Raw genomic sequence first — 26555 nt, 5'->3', positions numbered from 1 at the left:
AAATTTTGTTTTGGTGTTACACTGACGGTGGCAAATCCGCCTAATTTTCTGCTTTTGATCAAGAGATAAAGTGTAGTAAAAGTCTGTCCGTAACTTTTATCTGTATAGCGTAGTACATAATCGCTCTGCTACAAATACTTGCAGTGGGTAGTGCGCAAGCTAGTTTACTTCCCACTTGTCCTTCAAAAAAATATAAAGCCGGGCTGGGCTTTCCACAAAATTTATCCCGGCGCCTATGCCACTAGTTCTTGCAGGCACTGCAATGACATCGCTAGCCTAGACCATATGCTCTGGCGTTGCCCCTCGTTACGAGGCACAGAAGAAATCAATGAGGACAAATGGCTCTCCGCTATCAAGAGCCCCGATGCCGGGGCGCAACTATGGGCTGTCCAGAGGGCCCACGATGCGGCGGTCTGGCATGGCCTGACTGTCCCAACGTGGGAGCGGCCCTCAGCGCGCTGAGTCGCGTACTTCAGGACCTTATTAAAGTTTTGCATCCATCCATCCATTCAAAAAAATATAAAAAATTTAGGGCGTGCAAAACTACCGCACACTTTGCGTCTCTAGACCGGAACTTTCTTGCGCTCGCAGGTTCACTGCTGGCAAGGCACGGGACCAAATTAGTTTGTACGGTAGCAAACGGTGCGATTCTGATGGAAACACGAGCTCCGCGCGCATCGCCAGCAAAATATGCGTCCGTCTGCTATTCACTTCGCGCGAAAAATTACAGTCAGGGAGCCTGTTTTACCCTTCTCCGTTTGACATTCCGCCTCAGCATGCAGAGTCGCTGCTGAGTGTGCGCGCACTCGGTACCCTGCCAGAATGTGTGGCAAAACACGGCAGGTCAAAACGTTGCAGCAGATGCAGTGAGCATGCAGACCTCTAATGACCTCACTTAGGTCGACCTTTCGCTTAGAAGAAACCAGCTTTTCATCGCGAAAAAATGGAAAAAGCTGAAGTATCGCCAGTCACTCACAACGACCTGCTCAACCCCACCAGCTCGGTTTATATTTATTTATTTGTTTATTTATTTATTTATTTGTACATACTGCAGCCCGAGCGGGCTATTGCAGGAGTGGGTGTGAAAGGCAGAGAAAATGAAAATAGTAAACAATACAGGCCCAATACGAACAATACAAACAAACACAAACCAAAACTATTCAATGGGCGCCAAGAATAAGTTTAAAGGTAGAGAACGAGTAGCACCAGGCAAGGAATTCCAGTACTCGATTGCACGGGGAAATAAACTGTATTTAAATGTGTCCGTACGGGCGAAATAAGGTGAGATGTTTAGGTGATGGTGACTTCTAGTATTAGATGGTTTCGCAGGAGTTAGGTAGTTATGCGAAGATATACGGCAAGAAGAGTTAATAACGCAATACAAAAACTTTAGTGATTCCGTGCGTCGGCGATCTGAGAGCTGTTCTAAGCCTAGGGATGAAAGCGCGGTATACGGCGAAAAATCCCTATCGTACCTACGACATATGAAGCGGATCGCTTTCTTTTGGATGGCCTCAATTTGATCAATGTGGCACTGTTTGTGTGGATTCCAGACGGGAGAAGCATAATCGAGTATAGGCCGGATTAGTGATTTATACATGAGTAGTTTAGTATCTCTTGGGGCTGTGGTCAATGTGCGGCGCAGATAGCCTAACTTTTTCAGGGCTTTTGAGGTTATTAAATCTATGTGCTTCGACCAAGACATACTGGGTGTGAAAACAACACCAAGGTATTTGTATTCACTAACGCTCTGAATTGGAGTATTATTAACTTTGTAAGTAAAAGCGGAAGGGGTCGTTTTATTAGTGAAAGTCATAACAACGGTTTTACGGACGTTAATTGTCATTTGCCAGGTATCGCACCAAGAGCTAAAATTAGAAAATGATTTTTGAAGCTGTAAATGGTCATCAAAGGAGGAAATTTTATGATACAATACACAGTCATCAGCATACAAACGTATATTTGAGGTTATGTGATGAGGCAAATCGTTTATGAAGATCAAAAAAAGCAACGGACCCAGCACGGAACCTTGTGGTACTCCTGAAGGCACCTCTGTCACCCTGGAATTAGCTCTGTTAAAGGACACAAATTGAGATCGATCGGAAAGAAAACTAGAAATCCAGCTGAGAATGTGGGGATTATTAAGGATGGCGTCAAGTTTATACATTAATTTCGTATGAATCACTGTATCAAATGCCTTTGAAAAGTCAATGAAGATTGCGTCAATTTGGTTGCCGGTGTCGAGGTTAATACAAATGTCATGTGTAAATTCACTTAGCTGTGTTAATGTGCTGAACCCACGTCTGAAGCCGTGCTGGAAATTAGTTAGTAATTTATGTGACTCAAGGTATTCCATAATGTGTTTGTAAATAATATGCTCTAACATTTTACAAGAATGAGAGGTTATAGAAATTGGTCGATAATTAGATAAGACGTGTTTGTCACCGGCCTTGAATAAAGGAAGAACTTGAGCCATTTTCCAGGATGAGGGTGCTGTAGAGGATGCCAGCGACTTGCGAAATATGACGGTGAGGTAGCGACAGGTCCATAATGAGTACCGCACCAAAAACAAGTTCGGAATGCCATCTGGCCCAGCAGACTTCTTAATATCGAGTTTCAATATTAAGTTCAACACACCTTCTTCGGTAATGTTAATGTCATTGATGGGTACGTCACTACGAGCAATGATGTCTGGTTGGATGACGTTGTTGTCGCGAGTGAAAACGGACTTGAAATATTCATTAAATGCGTTTGAAATATGAAATGGATCATTGGTAGAATCATTGTTAATCACCATAGAAGTAGCCGTCGAGTCGCGTGGCAAAACAGATGACCAAAATTTACGCGGGTTGGTTTTTAGTAGGCCCTGCAGCTGCACACCGAAGAAGAAATCTTTAGCGCAATTAATTTTCAGCCTAAGCTCCTCTTTTGCTTTAATGAAAGCCGTCATGGCTGTCTGATTGGTAAAGCGCCTCTTACACCTTAGTCTATTTACACGACGTGTCAGATGTAGTATATCTCGCGTCATCCAGGGAATTTTCACGTTTTTCTTCTTTGTTTTGAAAGGAATAAAACGCTCAATACTTTTTTTAACCAAGCACTCGAAATAAGTTACCAATGCATTAACAACACAAGTAGTACTTAGTGCAGCAAATTCTTCAAAACTATCAGACAGAGCGTCTATTATTGAAACATCATCAGCGCGATTAAAATCAGGAAATGTAGAGAAAACAAAATTTTGCTTAGTGACCAAGAAATTTAGAGAGACAAGAACGGCCTGGTGATCAGAAATTCCCTCGATGACATCACTTCTGTAACCCTTTGCAACTATGTTAGAACTAACGAAAACCAAGTCGAGCAGAGCACCGCATCGTGTAGGTTTATTGGTAATCTGAACAAGGTCGAATAAAAGAGAAAAAGCAACTAGTTCTCTATTTATGGCAGTCTCTTTCACAAGTGTTGAAGTAGGCCAATGAATGCCGGGGGCATTAAAATCACCCATGCAAATGAGGTTACCCGTATTTAGTTGCTGCTCGTTAATATAGCGACTAAGAGTTAGAATGTGGTCGACAGAGGAACTTGGTGGACGGTAAACGACACCTATCACGACATGTGCTTTGTCTAGATAAAGTTTACACCAGACGGATTCTATGTCACCTGGTGGTAACAATCGTGAAAATTTGAGATCCGACCGAAAAAGCAGCGCAACGCCGCCACCTTTAGAGTGTCGCCGATCTGTGCGAACCGCAACGTAGCCAGGAGGAGTGAACTCGGAGTCTAGTATGTCATCATGCAGCCAAGTTTCTGTGATACCAACCACATGAGGCGAGTGTGCAAAAGTTAAAGACAAAAAGTCTGCGAACTTGGTAGTTATGCTACTAGCATTGAGGTTTAAAATTGAAAGGTTACAATTGGAATTACGAGGCAGTCAGTCAGAAGTGGAACGTAGCGACTCGGAAGGTTTAACCGCAGCCGACGAATCGGGCGGTGTGGAACGAGATGTTCTGTTAATGAAGGATTTCGGGTCTCTGATAAGGGCATTAGACACGCCATCCCAACTGTACCGCACTTTGTCGATAAAAACGTAGTCATAACGTAGCTTGACAACAGATCCCTGTCTTCGAAAAGGTTCTGAGGCATCCCAAATTTTTTTGCGGACTGCACGAACGCCGGATGAAAAATCCTCAGTGATGTAATATTGCGATCCTTTAAGCTTCGAGACGTTTTTCATCACCGCAGACGTTTCCCGAAAATCCAGCAGCTTAAGAATAACTGGGCGTGGACGCTCTCTGCGCTTTCCGCCAATCCTGTGGCAACGCTCAATGTGTGGGGGCGTAACTTGTAGTATATCAGAAAATATCTGTGCAACCCCATCTAGCAACGTATTCTCATTTTCATCCGGTTTTTCGTCCAAGCCATGTATAATAATGTTGTTGCGACGGGATCGGTTATCAAGGTCGTCATTTTTGGCAACCAACTGAGCCACAGTTCCAGTTAGTGCTTTAACCTATGAATGAAAGGAACCGTATGAACCATATGAATGAAAGGAACCGCGCCACTGTATATTCGTAGCATTTATGCAGATTAAACGTGCGTAGAGCACATGAGCAGGCTTGGGAACCGTGATAGTTTGATCACCGCCATATATCCTAAAGGTATATTCATACACCAGAATGAATATAAATGGTATCTAAATCCACGCTCCTTCGACGACTCTCTCTAAGTAGCAGAAGATTGTTTTCGCCAGCTGCATGCCCCGTAAGCGATTGCAAAATTCCAGCAACACGTCACGACCGCCATGTTTTGAGCATCACCTATTGTGCGGGCGAGCATGGCACCGCTTAAGGCCCAACGACAAGGAAGAAAACTTCGACAGATTTCCGGCGTCGGCGCCAACCGGCACCAACTTGCTCGAAGGGAAGAGAAGCGGGGACGCAATGCCTAAGCTTTAGCTGCATCGGAAACAGTCTTTTTTTGTCGTTCTTGTAATTTTTACTGCAGTTATCAAGTACCCATGGAGATAGTACAGTTATCGAAGGCAGTAAGCTGGTGTACCCTTCCAGGCCTCGTCAGTGCGGGCAATCACCGACAGGAACGGACGGATGGCAGGAAATGTGTGTAGTGTTTATGAGAGCGTCGGAAGAAACATTTTATGCCGTAGACTTCGTAATTTTCTATGCCATGCTTCGCGTATGCTTTGTAAACGAGAAGTCCATCACATACGCGAGCATCCTGAACTCGGCACATCTTCAGGGCGTGGCGCAATGAAAAGTGTCTGAACCGCGCACTCAGCGTACGCGACTTGTATGTGTTCCGGGTTCTGCTGGTTTGTTGCCGCGGAGTAGTGAAATCTAGTGATTTACAACTTTCAGAAGTGATGACGCGATTAGTAGCGATAAACTTTAATTTGCCGGCTGCGATGCGCCGTGGTGAACGCGACGTTCGAGCTTTGTGTTTTCTGTTCCGAAGTGCGTTCGCAAGATACAAATCATGATATATATATACATATATATATATATATATATATATATATATATATATATATATATATATATATATATATATATATATATATATACAGTGTGACTTTCTCTCTTCGGCGTCTGCTTCCATCTCGTGTCATCAACGCCTCGTTAACTTGACAAAAACCGCCAATTCTGACTGCGTGTATGAACCGCGCCTTCGTTTACGAACTGCTGACAACGGTATAGTGCCACCTGGCCGCGAACAACTCCTTGTAGTTAACATTGACATCACCGATGGTGATGTTTTAGTTGTACCGTCAGCCCGCTGCCTACCCAAAGGGATTCCTCTGGCACAGCCTTGTTCGCTTCACCAATGGCACGGCCACTTTGGCTGTACTCAACACAACCACTGAGCCAGTACTGCTTCCTAAAGGCGCTGTTGTCATCTGCGTCTTGGGCACTCAGCCTGTTTCTGTGCTTAGCTCGACAACTGCTGTTTCACAACTAAACACATATGTAGATCCAGCATCTGCTTCTGTTCTCGCTAGTGCCATCAGTCCCGATGTAGCGCCACAGCAGACGGGGGAGTTACTGGCGTTGTTATCCAAGCATAAATACTCCTTCGACGTCCACTCTCCTCTTCCGGGACAGATGTCTGCGACGGCTCATCGCATACACACAGATGGCACTTCCATCGTGTGCTGGCAGCCTCATCGCGTTTCTTCCGCCGAACGCCACATCATCGATACCCACGTTGACGACATGCTGAAACGTAGTAAAATCCGCCCTTCCTCAAGCCCTTGGTCGCCACCTGTCGTTGTGGTGCATAAGGAAGACCGCTCAATGCAATTTTGCGTAGACTACCGTGTCTTGAACAAAATATCCCGGAAAGATGTATATCCACTGCCCCGAATGGTTGGTGCTTTAGATTCATTACAAGGCGCTAAGTATTTCTCCAGCCTTGATCTACGCTCCGGATACTGGCAGATACCCATGCACGAAGCAGACAAGGAAATAACTGCCTTTGCCACATCCGATGGACTTTACGAATTTAACGCAATGCCTTTCGGCCTGTGTAATGCTCCCGCCACATTTCAGCGGAATATTGACACCGTACTATGGGGCCTAAAGTAGAAGACTTGCTTATGCTACCTTGACGACATCATCATATCTTTGTCGACCTTCCATCAGCACTTGCAGCGCCTCGACGAAGTCCTGACATGCCTCTCAGCTGCTGGCCTTCAGCTAAATACAAAAAAGTGGCACTTCGCCAGCAAAACCATTAAAGTACTCTGACATCTTGTCAGCTAAGATGACCTTCAACCCAACCCCCATAAGATTACCGCTGTCCTTCGCTTCCCCAGACCTCAACGCGCCAAAGACTTGTGTAGGTTCCTTGGCCTAGCTTGGTATTTCCTGCGCTTCATACGTAACTTTGCCACCATTGCGGCGCCACTCCATCAATTCCTTCCTTCTGGATCTCCCTACGTATGGTCGGAAGAATGCCAAACTGCTTTTGACGCCCTCAAGCGCGCCCTGACGTCCGAACCTGTACTTTGTCGTTTTGACAACACCGCACCCACTGTTCGCCATACTGACGCCAGCGGCCACGGTATCGACGCTGTTCTTCTGCAAAGTCAGAAAATTCTGAAGAACGTGTGGTTGCGTACGCAAGTCGCACGCATCCGGCTGCAGAGAAAAAATTATACGATTACCAAACAAGAGTGTCTCGCCGTTGTTTGGTCCGTCCAAAAATCTCGGCCTTATCTGCACGGCCGCCACATTACGGTCGTTACTGATCACCACGCCTTGTGCTGGCTGGCGACGCCAAAGAATTTAACGGGACGTCTCGGCCGTTGGATACTTCGTTTACAAGGATATGACTTCGAGGTTACCTACAAGTCTGAAAAGAAACACCAGGATGCCGATGTACTCTCTCGTTGTCCCCCACCACCATCTTCAAACGCTGCTTGCTTACAACCTTCCGTGAGTACACCGCAGGACGCGTCGTCTGCATCCCCTTCACTCGCAGTTCTCGACCGGCTGCCATTCAGCCATTCTCATACGTTTGCATCTTGCCAACGTAATGACTCCTACTACCACTCCGTTATGGAACGTATTCGCGGATCATCTCGCTCACCTATACTCGGCTCCATCCACAGTTGAAGAACTGCAAGATCAAAAATTCTATGTTATGCCGATACGTGTTTCATCCCGAAGGAGACCGTTGGGTTCCTGTCGTTCCCCGACCAATTCGGGCCCAGATAATGAACACCTTTAAAAACGTACCCACTACCGGTCACTTTGGTTTCCATAAAAGCTATGAGCGAATTCGCAGCCGCTTCTCTTGGCCTGGACTGGCAACCAGCGTAGTGAAATAAGTGGCTTCCTGTTCGCTCTGTGAACACCGCAAACGACTGACCTCACCTCTGGCTGGAGTGCTCCAACCTGTCCGGGGTCCGGAAGCGGCTTTCGCAGTCACTGGCATCGACCTCTGTCCAATGGTGGTAAACTATGGATCGTCACAGCTGTCGACCACTTGACACGGTACGCTGAAACAGTTACACTATCTTCGGGATCCGCAGTGGAGGTTGCAGACTTTTTCTTGGGAGCCATATTTTTACGGCACGGAGCCCCACGTGTCCTTTTTAGTGACTGCGAGTGGATCTTGCTGTCTAAACTTCTCGGCAATGTTCTCCGTGCGTCGAATACCATCCATAAAGTGACTTCCAGCTACCCACCTCAAATAGATGGTCTCACAGAGCACTTTCATCGCATGCTGTACGACATGATATCAATGTACATCAACCCTGACCACACCAATTGGGAAGTCATTCTACCATTCGTCACTTTCCCATACAACACGGCCCTTTTTCCGTGTGTAAGCTCGCCAACCGATCACTATCCTAGACATTTATTTCTTCGGTGTCCCCGTGCCCTCGTCCACATCAATGTGTGAGCAGTTCGATTCACGCATTACCCTGTGTCGCCATCGTGCCTGCCTCTATACCGACGCCAGTCAAGAAGACCGCGAAACTCGCTATGATGCATCCCACCGTGTCGTTTCCTTCTACCCTGGAGACAAAGTGTTGCTGTGGACCCCAGTTCGCGCTCCTGCCTTATGCGAGAAATTTCATTCCCGTTTTATCGGACCCTATACTGTTCCGGAACAGACTTCACCAGTTAACTATCGTGTCACTTGAGTTGTTACGCCTTCGGACGGCCGCTGCCATGCCACAGATATTGTGCATGTTTCGCGTTTAAAGCCTTTAATACGGCGTTTGCCGCCATAACCAGCGGCCAGGTTGGCCGCTTCCAAGCGCGGGGGAAATTGTGTAAGCATTATATTAGTCCTTAATCTTCGTTACCTGTATATATTCATCACAACACCGGGGGCACAACACCGTTTCGGACATGGAGTGCTCACCCGTGCTCACGTTCCAGGTGTCCCTTCTTCTGGCGTTGCCGGCTGCCCTGTGCGCAACTTGCCCGTTTATCTGGAAACAGCCACCGGACCACTTCAAGAATCGCACGCAACTGCCAGCCTTGGATGGAACTCAGTTCATCTGCTGGCAACCGGGATCTTCAAAGCCAACTGCTTCGACAGACAGCATAGGCTGCACCGTATTTAAACGACCATCCGCATCCGCCGAGCTGGGGCACAACACCGTTTCGGACATGGAGTGCTCACCCGTGCTCACGTTTCAGGTTGGTTACTTGAACCGCTGTTCTTGTCTGAAAAGTAGCAACCGGTGTCTTTTTGCGGTGTCGCGCCCCAGTGAGCTAATGTCGTTACTGAAGCGTGGCAAAAACTTGTTTTCTTTATGCATATGTCGGTTGCGCCTACTTCTATCCGGTGATATAGAATCGAACCCCGGGCCGGATGTGCTGGATAACGTGCTCGCAACATTGCAACGCATTGAATCCGGCCAGGACGAGATTCGTAATGACCTGCGAGCACTAAAGAATTTGCAGGCGTCAGTTGATGTCGAGCTGAAGCAGTTATCGACTAGGCTCCGGGCTGTAGAAGTCTATATTGTTTAAATGAAAAGTTCGGTAAACGATACATCGCCCGAATCACTGAATATAGCTAAAGGCATTTCCACACAGCTAAAAACAGTACAATCGCGCTGTGAAGACACAGAAAATAGACTTCGCCGCTGCAACTTGCTATTTTTTGGAATCGCAGATGACAAAAGAGAATCATGGTCATCATCAGAATCAAAAATCATTGACATATGTAACCAACACCTTGATATCACTATCGATCCAGCTCACATAGACCGCGCGCATCGCCTCGGTCAATACAACGATGAGAAGAATAGACCGGTCATAGTCAAGTTCGCCTTTTTTAAGGATAAGCAGCGCGTAATAGAAAAAGGCCACAAGTTCAAAAACACTAATTATGCTTGCTGTTCGGGAGGATTTTTCTTTGCAAACCCGTATCGCTCACCGCAAACTGATTGACTTCACAAAAACCAAAAACGCGCAATTTAAGCTAACCCTCGATAAACTAAGAATCGATAACAATGTGTACACATACGAAGCAGCGTCCGCCGCTGTAATCCCCCTACCGAGATAGCAAAGACCTAGGCTGGGAACACGTGCTTTTAAAAAAAAACCGAATTCACTACACGAGCCTATCATGCCCTTGCATTTATCTATAACATTAACTAACATTCGTAGCATTTTTCCTAAACGCAATGAATTTTTGTCATACTTAGACGACTGCGAATGTGATGTATTAGCACTTACGGAAACTTGGCTCAGCTCTGAAATTACGGATGGCGAAGTTCTACCCGATTCTAATGTTTACACTATCTTTCGCAGAGATAGGGACGACAGAAGAGGTGGTGGGGTATTGCTCGCCATAAAAAAAACGTATCCCGTCATTTCTTGTGCCGATGTCATCCAGTCTCGAAATTCTGTGGGTCAGCGTAACATCTCCCCAATCGAATACAATTTATGGTGTATGCTACAGACCACCCGATAGCTCCTACAATTTCCTTTCCGAATTACACGATAACATTATGTCTATTCGATCCAAATATAACAAAGCTGCTATTTTTCTTCTTGCTGACTTTAACTTTCCAGACATTGACTGGCAAAACTTGCGAGGCCAATCACGTGCATCTTGTGAGTTCGTTGAACTAACACTTGATTTTTCACTTGTGCAATTAATAAACCAGCCTACTCGTATCAATAATATTTTAGATCTTGTTCTATCATCCGCGCCCGAGAGGGTTAACGCTATCACTTTTACGGATGGGTTCAGTGACCACCGGTTGTTACAATTCACAGTTCATACACCTTCACGCTCACGTCACCTGAAAACTAAACAAGTATTTGATTACAAAAGAGCGAACGTCAGCGCTATAAACATTGGTATGGAAAGCTTCACGTCCTCATTCTTAGCAACTTTTTCTGAGCGGACAGTGAACGAGAATTGGTGCCTGTACAAAGAAAAGTTAATGGAATTAGCACATGCGCGTATACCAAAGGTTTCATGTCGCGTTAACTCATTGAAACCATGGTTCACTAATGTTCTTCTTACTCTAAAGAATAAAAAGAAGCGTCTTTACAGGACGGCCAAACGTGTCGACACACCTGCGTCTTGGAGCAAACACAAGTCTTGTGATGCAGCCTACTGTAATGCCCTGCGTCAAGCCAAGCAAAAGTATTTCTCTTGCGATCTGCAATCACTGCTTCAAAACAACCCCAACAAATTTTGGAAAACGATCTCTCCCGTTAAAGATTCCGACATTTCACAACTACTTGATGGCTATGGCTTGCCGATTGCACTAGAGCTTTCAGCATCAATCTTTAACAATTACTTCACGTCCGTATTTACAAAGGAAGACCATTCAAATATACCCACACCCATCGAACTCGATTGTACATACTTGGCCCCCATCAATATAACAACCACTAGTGTTGCTGAGCTGATCGACAACCTCAAGATGTCAACTTCTTCCGGCATGGACGGTATAAACTCAAAAACCTTAAAATATACTGTAGTTTCCTCTAGCACAGTCCTTTCCTGCTTGTTTCAACAGTCCCTCTCAACAGGGGAAGTTCCGTATGACTGGAAGGTCGGTAAAGTTATACCTTTCTTTAAATCTGGCGATAAAAGCGCTGTTAACAATTACCGCCCAATATCACCAACAAGCGTTCCCGGTAAGTTACTAGAACACATAATCTTTTCAAACGTAGCAAATCACTTGGAAACTAACAAGTTCTTCTTTAAACATCAGCATGGTTTTAGAAAAGGACTATCATGTGAAACGCAACTATTCGAATTGACTACGGATATCTTCCTAAACATGGATAAGGGCATACAAACAGATTCCATTTTCATAGACTTCGCTAAGGCTTTCGATCGCGTTGCTCATTGCCGTCTCATAGTTAAATTCTCATGCTTAAATATCGATTCCCTAACAATAGCTTGGATAAGAAATTTCTTGTCATTCCTTAAGCAATTCGCCGTTGTCGATAACTTTATTTCCAGTATGAGCGATGTAACATCTGGTGTCCCACAAGGAAGCGTACTCGGACCATTACTTTTTCTGATCTATATTAACGACCTGCCATCCGAAATAACGTCATCCATTCGCTTGTTCGCAGACGATTGTGTGATCTATCGTGAAATCTGCTCACCTTCCGATCACGTCGCTCTCCAACGAGATCTTGACCGTATTATTAACTGGTGCTCTTCTTGGCAAATGACTCTAAACACTGATGAATGCAAACTGATAACATTCACCCGCAAAAAGACATTTTCCGCTTTCGATTACTCACTTGATAACAACCCCGTCACACACACCAACTCATACAAGTACCTCGGCATTCTCCTCACACCTAACCTGTCATGGTCTGCGCACATCGAAAAAATAACTGCTAAAGCTTCACGTACGCTCGGCTATCTTAAACGCAACCTTCGTGATGCTCCTGTCCTCACCAGACAAATCGCGCATCAGACATTTGTAAGGCCACAACTGGAATTCGCAGCCCCTATCTGGTCACTTCGCCAAGCTTACTTAATCGCATCTCTCGAATCGGTCTAAAACAGCGGCGCCCGCTTAATTGTCAGAGATTGCTAGCGTGACTAGCATTAAGTCATCTTTATCTCTCTCATCTTTTGAATCACTAAGAACCATAGGATTGCTTTGTCTATTTCACAAGATAATCAATAGCACGCGCCCGTCCACTATGCCACTCACTCGTCCATCTCGTACATCTCGGCGTTTACATAATCATCTCAGTTTCCAGCGTATCTTTGGCCGAACAAATGCTTTCATGTTTCAAATCTTTCAACAAATGTTTCAATTCTTCCGCGTTACCACTTGCCATTCAACATTGGAATAACCTACCAAACGACATAGTTGACATTCTTGACCCAGTATCCTTCAAAGCACGCTTATGCATACTATTTCCATAATTCGTCACAACTAAACCATACTGCGCACCTAAGGAAATACTTGTAGCGAAGTTGTATAGGTTTTTCTTTTTGTTTTGTTTGAATGTTTGTTTTGAATTGCTTTAACACTATTACAGACTTGTCCTTTCACCTTCACCTGCTACCATTTGTATAATTTCTTGGTACTTCTTTTTGTTACCTCACACAGTCGTTTGTTTCATTTCTCCCGTGATTTATATTGTTAGATATGTGTTCTTTCATGTTTACTCGCTAACCATGTATAATTTCTTTTTACTCCTTTTTTCGGTAATTCCCTGTAGTCTCCCCTCACGCAATACTCCTTCGGGAGCCTGTGAGGTAAATGAATAAGAATAAATAGATCATGGCCAGGGTCATCGGCTTCAGCGCCGGACCCACGAAATAAACCGTCGCGGTTTAACAGCTGACTCGTAATATATATATATATATATATATATATATATATATATATATATATATATATACACTGTGTGTCAAAGCGGTACTAGGCGTAAGAAGTGCTCGTTTTATGCGACTGCGTGTGCTCAGAAGTGAACTGCGCAGCGCGTAAGTGTTGGCGATCGCGCTAAAGGACAGCTTGCCGTTACTTTGAAGATCCGTCCTATTTCATTCTGTAGTGATCGTGTCATCAATTTTGGCATGAGCCTTCAGTTTGATGCGAACACAATTTTTTACTAGTACCAGCATAATCTGCCTCGGAATATTTTAGGTTCTATCCTCTTGCTGATTCTGTCGATAGCCAGTGCCGAATAATGCGCCTTAAACTGACATGCACCTGTAAAGTATGGCCATTAAGTGTTTTTCCAGTACTTTTTCATCTAGCTGTAAGCGTATGCTACGGATAATTTGTGGGTGCAGGATAATGAGCACTTCAAGTGGCCATGTCGCTGATCTTTATTTTGCACAGGTTGCGGTTCTGCTCATTAAACGAAACGTTTTCAGCTGCACTGCGAGATTATGGAAGTGGGCGCCTCACCTTTTGTCAGTCTTTAGCATGTTCGTGGCTGCGGTGCATTACGCCTGAGAATTTAGCCTATATTACATACAAAAGGTGCCTATTGGCTGTCATAAGAATATCCTGAACACAAATTCCAACAAATATGTCAGTATTAGTTATCTGATTGAAGCCAGCCATTGAGAACGAAGTGCTGACAAAATTTTCAGTTGACACTGCCGACAGATATCCGCTCCCAGTATTATATTAGCCACGCGCTTTTAGTCTTTGTGCTACACTTCTCTCTTGACATAAATATATTACTTTGTCAGATAAGATATCAGACAAGCAATTCTAAAACCATACATATGGACACTTGCTTGTTGTATCCTATTCTGCAAATGATACCCAAGCCCAGCTTAGATTAACGTCATCTTCACTTATCAATGCATGAGAAAAAAAATCATTTCGCAAACAATAAGAATTAGTCTTGTAGAACACCTAACACACACTTATGTCTTGATTGTATAAGTTGTGCTGTTCATATCAACGACACAGTAGCATGTAAATACAAAATGTATGCAGACCTTGCGTTCTCGTGCATATTTGTGTAAATAAAACAGCGCAACTTCTCCTATCAAGACATGTCGCACCAGCTAGACCACATCAAAGATGTTCTATAGAGCATTCAGCTGGTCTTATAATAAATTTATCACGTGTTGTAGTTACTTCATTTCATACTTGTTTGCAAAGCAATTTATGGACTTCATCCGCCGCATTTGAGAATGCATATTTTATACCAAGAACAGTACCTGAGGCAACAGCTAGTCATTTCGCCTTTGCCATCGCTTACTAGAGTAGTCTTGGTGATTCTGCCACCTAAGCAACTCAAAGTTTTTTGTTTAGTACGCCAGCATTGAAATACTGAACACAGCTACACTATTTTGCATACTAGTGCTGTCATGTGTTCTTCAGTCATACATGGTCACAGCATTTGGAGTCATGAGTTCTAGGCCCACTTTGACTTGGGCCTTTTGATCAAGTGAAATCTCCCTCTTCAACAGTCAATTTAATAGACTACCACACAAATGGTAGTTCCAAGACCAATTCCTGTATGCTGTTGGCCAATCAGGTTATGTGTTGGAACTGCATATGATAAATTACTTTACCTACTCCAATAATCACACAGCTCAACCTGCTACATGTCCTTAAGCCGATGACAAAAGCAGAGGAGGATGTCGCCCTTATGGAACCGTCACTCATCACTTGAAATGTGAATGTGAATTTGCTACTCAAACCTTCGTGAGCATATTGGTCACAACCATGAGGCAGTACAAGGGGGAACTAAGCTTTAGAATAGTGTCACCATCTCAGCTGGCTTGTGATGATGTTCTTGCCTGTAGGTTTGGTGTTTACATTTAATGGGCTTTTTATTTTAAGAAGTCACAGCTTTCGGAACACTTACTGCACTAATGAAGGCACAGCACACATACCACTACCGAAAAAGGTATCTGCATATGTGGAGCAGAGATAACTTATGGGTAAGTTAAGAAATATACAGGTTAAAATAAGTAGTTCAATGTATTTTTGCATTAGAAGATATACCACTGGCAATACATGCACATTCGGAACATGCAATAAGTACCATGGGTGAAAAATGGAGGCGTGTGATGCCGAAAACCTGCTTGCTTTTTCAATATTGATGTGCGAAATGCGAAAATGCCCGTGTACTTAGATTTAGGTGCACGTTAAAGAACCCCAGGTGGTCTAAATTTCCAGAGTCCTCCACTGCGGCGTGCCCCATAATCAGAAAGTGGTTTTGGCACGTAAAACCCCATAATTTATTAAATATTGATGTAAAGAAATTTCTCAGTCTAGGCTTTTGTTTTCCGCATCGGAAGTTAGAATAACAAAGGCCAGCTGAAAAATGGATGTACTGTGTAGCCGTCCATTATGAATGTGCTACTCAAGTTACACCAAACATAGCTATTAGTGTGCAAACATTGCACCAGCAACAATTGGGCCAGTATCCCTGTATGTATGTGTGACACAGAAATATTTTGCACTGGTCAATTTGAGCTCTAGTTGGTAAATTCCCGCTGTTCTATGTATATATATATATATATTTCACCCCTGCAGCACAAAGAGCCGACGTAAAAAAAATGTGTACACCTGAGTGTTATGTTGCTTTTCATGGTGTCTCAGAGCAGCCTTGAATGTACAGGTTTCTTCATATTTTCCTAGCTAAATACCACAAGGAAACCAAAGAAAACTACCTGGATTGTGACTGGGAGGTCACAACACAAGTATTCGTGTTGTGTCCTACCTATACATTAAATATGATCTTGCACTATAAATGTAAAATGTCACATCGGCAAAGCTGACCATCAACCCCCTACATTTAAAAGGTTCATCTGAAAGCTAGGCAGGTGTGCTTATAAGCATATTGTGACAGAAAATGTGTACAACCTTCCTTTCAGAATGGTCAAAAGAAATGTTCGTGTGTGTGTGTGAAAACTTTTATTGTACAGAGGTCCGGAGGCTCGACTTCTCAAGCCAAGGCTGGCCGCTCCCACGTTGGCACTGTCAGGCCAAGCCTTTCAGCGACATCATGGGCCCTCTGGACTGCCCTTAGTTGGTCCTGAAAGAATGGGCTTTGAATCCTTTTCTCCCACTGTGTCCATTCTTCAACGAGGTTGGGGAGAGTCGCGGGACACCCCGCCAGCATATGTCTGATTCCAATGATGCCATTACAATCATTGCATTCCATCTTAATCTCCCTCTCTGGATATATTTTATTAATGGTGTACGGTGTGGGATATGTACCCGTTTGCAATAAGCGCAGTGAGACTGCCTGAGCCCTGTTCAGTTTTGAATGTGGCAATGGGAATTGTCGGCGTCCTAAATAGTAATGTTTGGTAACATCATTGTATGTTAGTAAATGATCTCTGGATTCCGTCGCTTGATGGTGAACGGCTCGGTTGTGACTGTCACGGTTAGCAAGTCCTCGTGCCAAGTCATGAGCAACCTCATTGAGGTTTACCCGAGTCTCGTCCACTTTCCCCATATGCGCAGGAAACCATCGGATTTCAGTTGTCATAATCACAATGTTTTCAAAAAGTTTAGCTGCAACTCCAGCTACGTAGCCTTTGTCAAAACACTTTACAGCGGTTTTCGAATCACTGTAAATGAAGGCCCACTTATTACTCCTGATGGCTAGAGCAATTGCCGCTTGTTCCGCCACCGTGGGGTCCTTGGTAAAAATTGTGAGAGCGTCTTGCACCTTCCCTTGATAATTTGATACAATGGCCGTATAGGCTTCTTTACCGTTCACCCAGGCGGCATCAACTATAGCTGCCAGTTGGTTCTGCTGCTCTATTTCCTTCAAGAGTGCTTTAGCTCTTGCCTTTCTCCTTTCGACGCATAGCCGAGCTTTTATAGCGTGCCTACAGAAAACCAAACGGGCCTAGTGGCACCGTTTAGTTCAAGCGTAACAGTGAACAAGTAATAACGAAAGCAGCTGATTCTCAGGTGGCCCATATTATACGTGGATTATATTATCTAAGGTGCATACAAAGTTGTTTTCAATATTCTGAATTACCACAGCTTTGATTCGTCAGCTTGTTTTGTTGTGTGTGTGTGTGTGTGTGTTGTGTACCCACACATACAGCGCTGCAAGTCCACAATGGTGAGCAATACGGGAAGAAATGAAATTTTATTTGTGATGTGCAGATTTCAATGGTACATGTGTATGCATTCCCAATTTGCCACAATACATATTTTCTTGTGAGGCAATTTGACGTTTGGCACAGAGGCTGAACCACTGTGGCTTCTTGACTGCAGATTTTTGTGCTTTCACATGGTCCTGGGGGCAACATTTATTTGGCTACTCGAGTAGTGGCTAGGTAATAGAGCACATCACTCTTGCCACTTTACGCACGACACATTGTGCATTAGTCACCAGCAAGTGTCAGTTCGTCTCCTTCACACATAAACGCAAATAATACCTGTTTGATTATACGTTAAATACTGTATAGTTATCACGAGTGAGTGTGTCTTAATATCTTGATGTTTATTTTTCATCCAACTTGGACTAAGCAAATTTCATATGTAACGGTGAGAACTTGCAAAATTCTGAATTTTGTCAAACCTGATTGCAAGGACAGCGGTTCCCAAAGTTAGAGGAGTACTTTAATAATGTAGGATCCAGGTTAGAGTATGCCTGTTTGGTCTGAGACCTGGAAACTAAAATCCTTTATAGTGTGCTTGAACTTTCAGAAAGCGGCGCTGCTCGATTTGTTTCTTGCAATTAAATCTTTACTTCTAGTGTTAGTACAATAAAGGATAGGCTGGGATGGAAATTATTAAGCTGGCGCTCCAAAAAAAGCTAGCGATAAGATCTGCTTTTCAAAAGTTATTGTAGCGTGGTTAAATTAGACAGGGAAACATACATTTTCCCTCCTCGTTTTACATCTAAAAGATGTGATCATCAATGGAAAATAGGAAAAATTAATTGTGGAACAAATCCCTTTCGTGGCACATTTTTTTCTGTACACCGTGAATCAATGGAATCAGCTGCCACAACAAATTACTGAATGCCGAACTGAAGTGTCGTTTTGATCTTTTTTGTTGGATGTATAATGGCGTGCGCGGTAGTTTGTTGTTTGCTCCACGTTGGCCTCAAACATTGTGTTCTCACCCCTGCAATAGTGCCTTCGGGCGCTGTAGGTACTTCAAAAAAAGCCACTCCCAAAAAAGTATCCGTCGGTTTGTTATGGAAAAGAAGGCAAAAAATTGTTTCCTCAACTTTTTGGCGGCCCTGTCTTGTGCTATCTAAGCCGTCATTTTATTGTCATGTGCATGTTAGTGCAGCTACTAATGAAGACAGGCCTAAAAAACCACTTACATCAACCTTTTCACACAACGTGAGATCACTGAACTGGCTTTGAAGCTTAGTCACTTGATAATTTTAGTTTCGTTTTGGGTACTGGTGTACGCATTTTCTTCACTTTAAAATGTGTCTGTGCATTGGCTAGCTGGGTTGTTAATACATAACACGCAGCCCATGCGCAACTCGCTAAAATAACCTGAGTAGAGCGCACAATAGTTCACTCAGTATGTGCATCCTGTGAAAGCTTATATTATAATAGGGAAAAAGAATAAAATATAACAAGCATGTATGATGCTGACAGCCTCATACGGTGTCAAGTCGATGGCCCTTGTTTGCTGTCATGGCTGAAAGGGGGAGCTGGCCTGTCATGGTACTGATTAATCTTTTGTGGACTTCGGTAATGTGTTGTGCATTGTTCAAGTGCTGAATAAGGTATATCTAATTAGTAAAGGTGCAAAAGATTGGCCACCCAGCCCATCTAGAAAGAATGTAATTATTTGGTTTCAATCTAAATAAGGTGTCTTACCAGCAATATAAACTATTATTTGATTTCATATAAATATTCTCATCTAAAAATCTGGTGAGTATATATCTGCATAAAGTGAACAATATACATACATATTGCTTTTAATAAATTGTGTGCTCACTCCTTAACCTTCACTTCCCTTCGGCTTTTACACACGGTAAGAACTTCACTCATGGCTGAGCATATCTTTCATTTTTCTTCTTCAGTTAAGGCTTTATTTTGTTTGGAAAGTTTACAAGCAGCAAGCATTTAATTTATAAAAGGCGTGCTGCATGCAGTTTTCGTCTGTGATTTTATATATGTAAAAAGAGGAAAAGACATTTCATGCATCAAAGTGTTTTCAGCACATTCTTGAAATTTGCAGAGTAAAAAAAAAGCATGAACAAGCAAACGCAAAGACATCTGAAGGATGCACTTGAGGTCCCACACACGTGCTCAGTGGTTAAGAGGAGTGACTTGTCGGCGTACGTAGCTGTATTCTGCGACCATTGTGAGTGTGATGCGTGTTCTCGCAAGCTGTCACTAGCACAACTAGAAATGGCGCCATTGCGTCGAACACAACCGAGTGTGGATAGCGATATATGGGTATTCTCGGACGAATCACTTTTGCGTGACGTAGAACACGGCGCGTTGAATGATTGCGCAAACAGCCAGTGCAGCACGCTCTGAAAGCGATCGTCCGAGAATACGGCCCATGTTTCGACCTGATACGAATGCAATATGTTTTTAAAAGGTGGCTCAGACTTTTGCGACATGGTCCAACCTGAGGGTGTCCACCCCGGCATATAGGCACACAGGCTAACGCGGTCGAAACGGAGGAGCGGATTGAGCATGCCTCGGCCATAAGAGGCGATTGGAGGTTTGGTGGCAGAAAAGTAGGGAGACCACAAACGACGGAGAGGTACAAAGACAAAGTTCCCAGTAGAGGTTCAGAAAGTTTGATGCTGGAATTATTTGCGCTTTTATTCTCCTCTTTTTCTCTATCCAACAAGAAATCTCCGTCGTAACTGCAGTGTAGGAAAAAAAAACGTTCCATGCCAAAATTCGCAGACAGGGAGATGCCACAGAGTGCACACAAGCGAGCGCGGCTGCTGCTGGTGATGCTATGTCACTGCTGCTAAGCGTATCAGTGCAGACAACAAGCAAAGTACTGTACATATTTTTGTTAAAGCTAAAGACAATTCTTATGAAGTTTTAAAATTACACGAAGTCTTTATGAAGTGAAAGCAAGTGTTCTGTTGGCGCAACATTTTGCAAAACTAGCTGGCTAAATTCGGGCATTTTAATAAAGGAGCACCTGGCCACATTGCGCCACGCTTGAAATACGTCGAAGCCGAGAGTATGTTGTGGTTGAGAGCCGTCAATAAACCTCGTTGAGCGTTGACGCCACGTGCCGTCGAACGGCGTCGACGCCGAAAATCCGTTGAAAATCGGTTCCTTGTGGTTGGGCCTTTAGTTGCGCGCGGTGTGATTGGGCTGCACGGAGCTATGTTATGCTATGTTCACCGAAATTCTGTACGTCGTGCAGCGTCAATCACACGTTTCTGGGAGACAATAGCCGCTTGTGATTTTTGAAGTTTCGTATAGCGCAAAAAATAAGCGTGGGTTTGGGGTGGTTGGTAACTCATGGTGAGAAATAAACCGCCTGCCTACAAGGCGATGGACGAAAGAAACACTGCAACGTCTGTACTGTCGATTTCATGTCTATCGTATTCTGCTCCCGCTGGTAATTAATTTGCTGCACTATATCGCTTTCCATTACTGGGCCGACCGCCACTTTGCCTGGCTTCGCTTATCTTAGCCAATTCGCGCCGGTTGTGCACCTGGAAGAGGTTTCGTAAGAGCTATAGCACGTGCGAACTGTGGCACATGCATGGCTTAGGCTCTGAGGTTACACCGGAAATAATCAGGGCCCGTATTCACGATAACGCTCTCACGCTAAAAAATTGATTGTAAGGCCAAATTCCACCCAATCCCGATGCTGCGCATATCATTAGTGAAGGCGGCCAGCCAATGGCAAAGTGCACTCAGGAAGGAAAAGCTTTGTGAATTCAGTGCCAGATATATACCTAAAAGATCATATTTTCGCTTAAAAAACACTGATCACGGAACTTGTTGAATCACTCAAACATTATTCTATAGGCACGAGTATAGTTACAGTGAACCTATGGAATGATATGATGGTGCGATGACCTCTCCACTTATGCGTAAATAGGTTCATTATTCAATAAAAAAAACACCGAATAAAAATGTAATAATTGGAAAATGGAAAGTGAGCGAGGCTTCTATGTGGAAGTCGAAACGTTCTAAGCCGAATTCACAAATCTTTTCATTTGTTAGTGCTGTTATAACATTGGCAGGCCGCCTTTGCCAGTAATATGTCCAGCACCACTGCGCTATTGGCTGATACCTGCTCTTACCACTAGATTCAACATAGGAAATTTGTTCCTAAATAGTGCCCCCCCCCCACTATATTCATTGAAGCACACCATTTAGGTCGTCCCTATGTTTATTTCATCACATAATACTTAACTGCGCTATAGCGAGCAGTTTTGCCGTTATCAAAACGTTTGGTTGCAAGCAGGTTTGGCCTGTACACATACCTAAACAAAGTTATCTAGGGCCGTATGCACACAAAGCTTGTACTCTTCTGCTTTTCGTAGAAGCAAATTCCAGCCAATCCTGATGTTGGACGTATTATTATCGAAGGCAGCCGGGAAATGGCAAACAACCCTTACAAACGCAAAATTTTGTGAACGCCGCACCTGATGTGATGCTACCATCGACTGCCGTGCAAATGGAAGGAATCGCACAGATGCTGATTGCGTGTAATATTGTTCCGGTATAGGGCTCCTGCAGGTACAGCCTTCTTTGACAGCAGCCAAACAATCTCTCTCTCTCTCTCTCTCTCTCTCTCTCTCTCTCTCTCTCTCTCTCTATATATATATATATATATATATATATATATATATATATATATATATATATATATATATATATATATATGTAGCACTATAGAGACACATTGCGCTCGGAAAATTGGTACATTCGACCGCGATTTCACCCTAACATTTCTGTAGTTTTATTACGCATACTCACGGCAATGTTCACGTAATTTCAGAGTAAAATTGACCTGTTATTAGCCTGGAATGATCAGGATACTCCAGTTTTCTCGGTTACTGCGTATGTGCGTGACTGCATCAGTGTCACTCCCAAGGGATGACGAGTACTTAGTTTTCCGAGACCCCAGAAGGCTTTCTGTTTTACTCAATAGCGACTGCAAAAACGCTTCCAAATGGGGCCGATAGGGGCAGAAATAGCCGTGCCTCCATGGCGGCGGCGCGCTATTGATGTTTACCACTGTCGTGGTCGACATGAGCAATGTGGGCTATAGTTCGCACTACATGACTTTCGCGCTTTGCATTGGTTCGAAATGGCTGATACTGTGCTGTTATAGTTAGGGTGACATGAACGACGTGGCTGTAACTAGCGAAAAATCGAGCTCTCCGTTCCCTTAGTCTTGTCGTCCATAATTTCTGGTGCCGCAGGTTGTCATAACCGTTTCGCTGGAATTAAGCGCTTTCACTATTTAGAATTCCTCTCTGTGCTTCCTTGCGGTGGCAGGTGAGACCAAATTAGCTGCTGCAGTTCTTGAAGCTTAGCTTCGTCTTTTAAATATATATTGTGTTGTGTGGTGTCTTCGCTTGTGTCTTGACTATGAGTATTCTGGGCAGCTTTCGACAGACCGACGACGCTTGTGCGCAGATTGCACTGTGGAAGCATGCTCAAGGTCCTGCTACTCGTACCACGTCGGCAAGCCTAACCTGCGGTCAGAGTGCGAGAAGTACTTGTGCCGATGCATCTGGGATGATCGTGAGCAAACCACTTCTCCATTTTACTAGTTCTTTGCTTTCATGCCAGAAAGCAACATGCAAAGTACTGGCTGTGCTTCTCGAAAGCCACGTCCAATGACCCGCTTATTCCCTACATATTTCCCGCATTTGAACCCTTCGCAATCTTTCGTCTATTCTGCTGCGTCAGGATGCCTTCTCTTGTCAATCGCTGGTTCCCACTTTCAAAAGGAATGTCTCACCATCTACGGGGAAGCGATATGCATTCATGCTAACAATATTAGAAGTTAATCTGGAGCAAACATCTGCCAGCGCTGATATACTACACCTCTTCGTACAGTGTAAGAACGATTGATATTGCACGGATTTTATTTAACCTTTCCCTTGTGGATTCGACTAACATTTGTGCTCCCTTGGTTTTCACTTATTCGGGCATTGCAAAGTCATTGCGTGGTAGAGTTGAGCTTCATTTGCCCTCTAACTTCTACTATCCTATTGCTATAAGCAGACAGCAAGTACAAATGGGCCAGCCACTCGCCGGGTAAATACCAGTGAAGTTGCGGTAATGCGGTGCAGCAAAGTCAGAGGCTCCACCAAGGCGCGTAGTGTCTGCGCCTTGCCAGCGCAAATTCGTCAACATGCACCTACAGGTGCAATCGGTGAGCAAGGAGAGCTCGTGTATGGCACCACTTGCAAGTAGGACCTGAATTTGGTCCCACGAGTCCTTTCAGCTGTAGTATTGCTTGACGTTTTGACATTTTTCTTTGTATAATGCATGGATATACACTGTACAAGAAAACAATGAAAAAAGCTAAAAGCAGCTTCAAGAGGCCGTCGGGCCGAATTCACGAAGATTTTCTCCGTAAGACCTATTTGCGACCGGCCGGCCGTCTTCGCTAGTAATATGTCTAGTGATAAAATTTCTGAAAATTTTGAAGCCGTGAAAAAATAAAACGTAAAAAATGCATTTTTTGACAAAAATTTTGGAAACACTGGAAAAATATCCTAACCGTTATATCATGTGGAAGTAAAAATGACAGCAGACGGGGATGCATGCAAACATATGTTTATAAATGCTTTGGCAAGATATTGACACGTGTACTTATCTCTATCGGGCAACCACGTTTCGCCGCCTAACAAATGTAATCGCACAGCGTGGGACGCGCCTGCATGTATCCGAAGTTTCTGGAAAGTTATCGATGCTTCTATCCGACGTCTGTTGTCGCCGAACCTTACGTTATCTGATTTCGTCACCTGGCGCGAATGGTGTAGAACTTTGTGGAAGGCACGCGGGTGCGAACGATTAGTCTGGAACATTCGACGACTGCTCTATAAAAGCCGACGCGCTTGACCCGCAGATCAGATTTTCACGATCGCCGAGCGTGTTCGCCGCTATCGTTGTGCTATAAGTGTAGCCTGTTTTGTGGGCACAGGTTCGCCCAATAAAAGTTAGTTTTGTCGTTCACAGTATTGCTACTGTGTTCCTTGACGTCACAACCACGTGACAATATGGATATACTATTTGACAAATCACCCACTGTTTTATTGCTTCAGATATTCTTGGCAGCTTTCGGAATTTTCGTCTACCGACCATGAAAGCATCGCACTTTTATTTTATTAGGGAAGCGAGGGTGCTCTACTGTCTGCACACTTCAGGAACGTTAGTTTCTGAAATTTCCAGATTGCGGACGGTGTTTGTTTGCCATGCGGAGAGTTACATAACTGGAAATGGTGAAAACTATGTGAAACGTATGGGTACGTTTAGACGCCCGGAAGGCGCTCGAATATGCTGCACATATTGCAAACCTCTCAGCTCACGTGCACTTTACGCCAGCTTAAAGAGTGCTGGAGCCCTATAACGTAAAATGATTCCAATCTGTTTTAGTCCAGCTTCCTGACGTCACATTTACGTAACCACCGACGCAAGCATCGGGCGGTAACCCGTAGTGTTGTTTGAAAGACCCAATCAAACGCTCTCCTCGTTTGTAGGCAGTCACCATTATTTGCTTTAAAAATCAATAACATTGCCTACAATGAGCGGCTTGTTCTATCTAATTGGCTGACAAAAGGGGAGGAGCACGCTCAAGTGGACAGGGTTTCGATGGGGCTGAGCCAGCACACTGAAAATACATAACCGGTGAGGAGGGTGGCGCCGGCGTCTGCGATTGGTACGCTTTCCCTTACTTAGCTTGCGGCGACCGGTGTAAAATCGCGGCAGCGTGCACGGAAGGTTAACAAGGCCGCTAAAACTGATTCGCAGGAAAGAAGAGTTCGCAGAGCGATTTTAAGGCGGAAGCCTTTAATGGCTCATTGTCAAGGTCACAGCTTTCCGGCCTCCCGATTAGTCTCCTCTGTGTCATGACGTCACTGTCGCTAGGCGCAGGTGTGCGCCTACTGATTTGCTCGCGTGCGTGACGTCAATTTCTTCAAGCGCGGGTGTCGGGGTGGTTCGGCACCGCGCGGGATGATTCATCACATCGGCACGCGTGGCGGCGTGTGTTCGATGGTGCGCCCTGGCGTCACTGTCGTCAGGCGCTTGAGGTCGCCTCCCGATTGGGCGCTGTGTGGCCTGGCGTCACTGTCGCGAGGCGGGCGTGGCGACCGTCTGCTTTGGTGTGGTAGGGCGGCGGCGGTGGCGGCAGCTTACTCTGCCGTATCGTGTGGGAAGGATGCCTCGTCTCGCCAAACCAGTGTCTCCCAACATGCGACGTGCGGTAGCTGCTGAACGCAAGCGGCGCTCAAGAGAGGCTGAGTTTATACGTCGCATGCATCAGGGCGGCGAGGCGCATCCGACACCACAGAGTCCAGGGGCGCGACGGGCCAACGCAAGAGAGGCAATGGGTTTGAAGCGACTCGCTGCATGTCCCGTTACCAAGGCAAATGAAGCTCGAAAGCGCTGTGACCGCCATCTTGCCACGGCAAGCCGAGCAAGTACAAATCAATCGAGCGAAGTGGATGATGAGGATGGCCAACTACACCCCGACACCGCCAAGGAAGACGCGTCTCATCCTGATCCACAAACGGCGCTGCAACAGTTCCAGGCGGCCACAAACTACTTTAACAGACTTTTCGTCCAGAACGACGTTGCAGGCATTTAATAAACAAACAAACATTCACTTAACAGTGTGCGAATTGAGTGCCTCCGTGGTGTTTCCGACGCAACAAACGCCATTGGCAATGCTGTCAGGCTTCCGCCGTTTCACACGTTAGTCTCGACAAAGTGTCTTCCGTTTTTGTGCATACGTGCCGAAAGAGCTCGATAACGTTATACTGCCACGCAAACACGTTTATTGCCCGCAAATAAATCCATTCTCTCAGGCAGCTTAATTTGCTTCAATGTACTGTATTTTATGGGGCAAAATTGGACCTTTTTTCGCTTTTTATGACCTAATAAAAAAGAAAAGAAAGTAGTTTCTCCCAAAAATTATTTTT

At 44.6% G+C, this 26555-nt stretch overlaps 1 protein-coding gene and 1 long non-coding RNA gene across 5 annotated transcripts in view; one reads left to right on the top strand and one right to left on the bottom strand.

Annotated features, from left to right (window-relative positions):
- LOC139051747 (uncharacterized) overlaps positions 1-26555 on the bottom strand; it is a 193317-nt gene that overhangs the window by 56855 nt on the left and 109907 nt on the right. The gene's annotated exons all lie outside the window — the stretch shown is intronic.
- The window catches only part of LOC139051745 (uncharacterized), a 185912-nt gene that overhangs the window by 52909 nt on the left and 106448 nt on the right, over positions 1-26555 (top strand). For 3 of the 4 annotated variants that reach the window (XM_070528741.1, XM_070528742.1, XM_070528743.1), the window contains exon 3: positions 23038-23145. The exons of the other annotated variant lie outside the window; for it this stretch is intronic. In XM_070528741.1, coding sequence (XP_070384842.1) covers positions 23038-23145 — 108 coding nt within the window. The remainder of the gene's footprint in view (positions 1-23037; positions 23146-26555) is intronic. 4 annotated transcript variants of the gene reach the window in all.

This window comes from Dermacentor albipictus, unplaced genomic scaffold (assembly GCF_038994185.2).
Source record: "Dermacentor albipictus isolate Rhodes 1998 colony unplaced genomic scaffold, USDA_Dalb.pri_finalv2 scaffold_14, whole genome shotgun sequence".
Lineage (NCBI taxonomy): Eukaryota > Metazoa > Arthropoda > Arachnida > Ixodida > Ixodidae > Dermacentor > Dermacentor albipictus.
The sequence above is the reverse complement of the archived record's forward strand: the minus strand, read 5'-3'. Positions and strand labels throughout refer to the sequence as shown.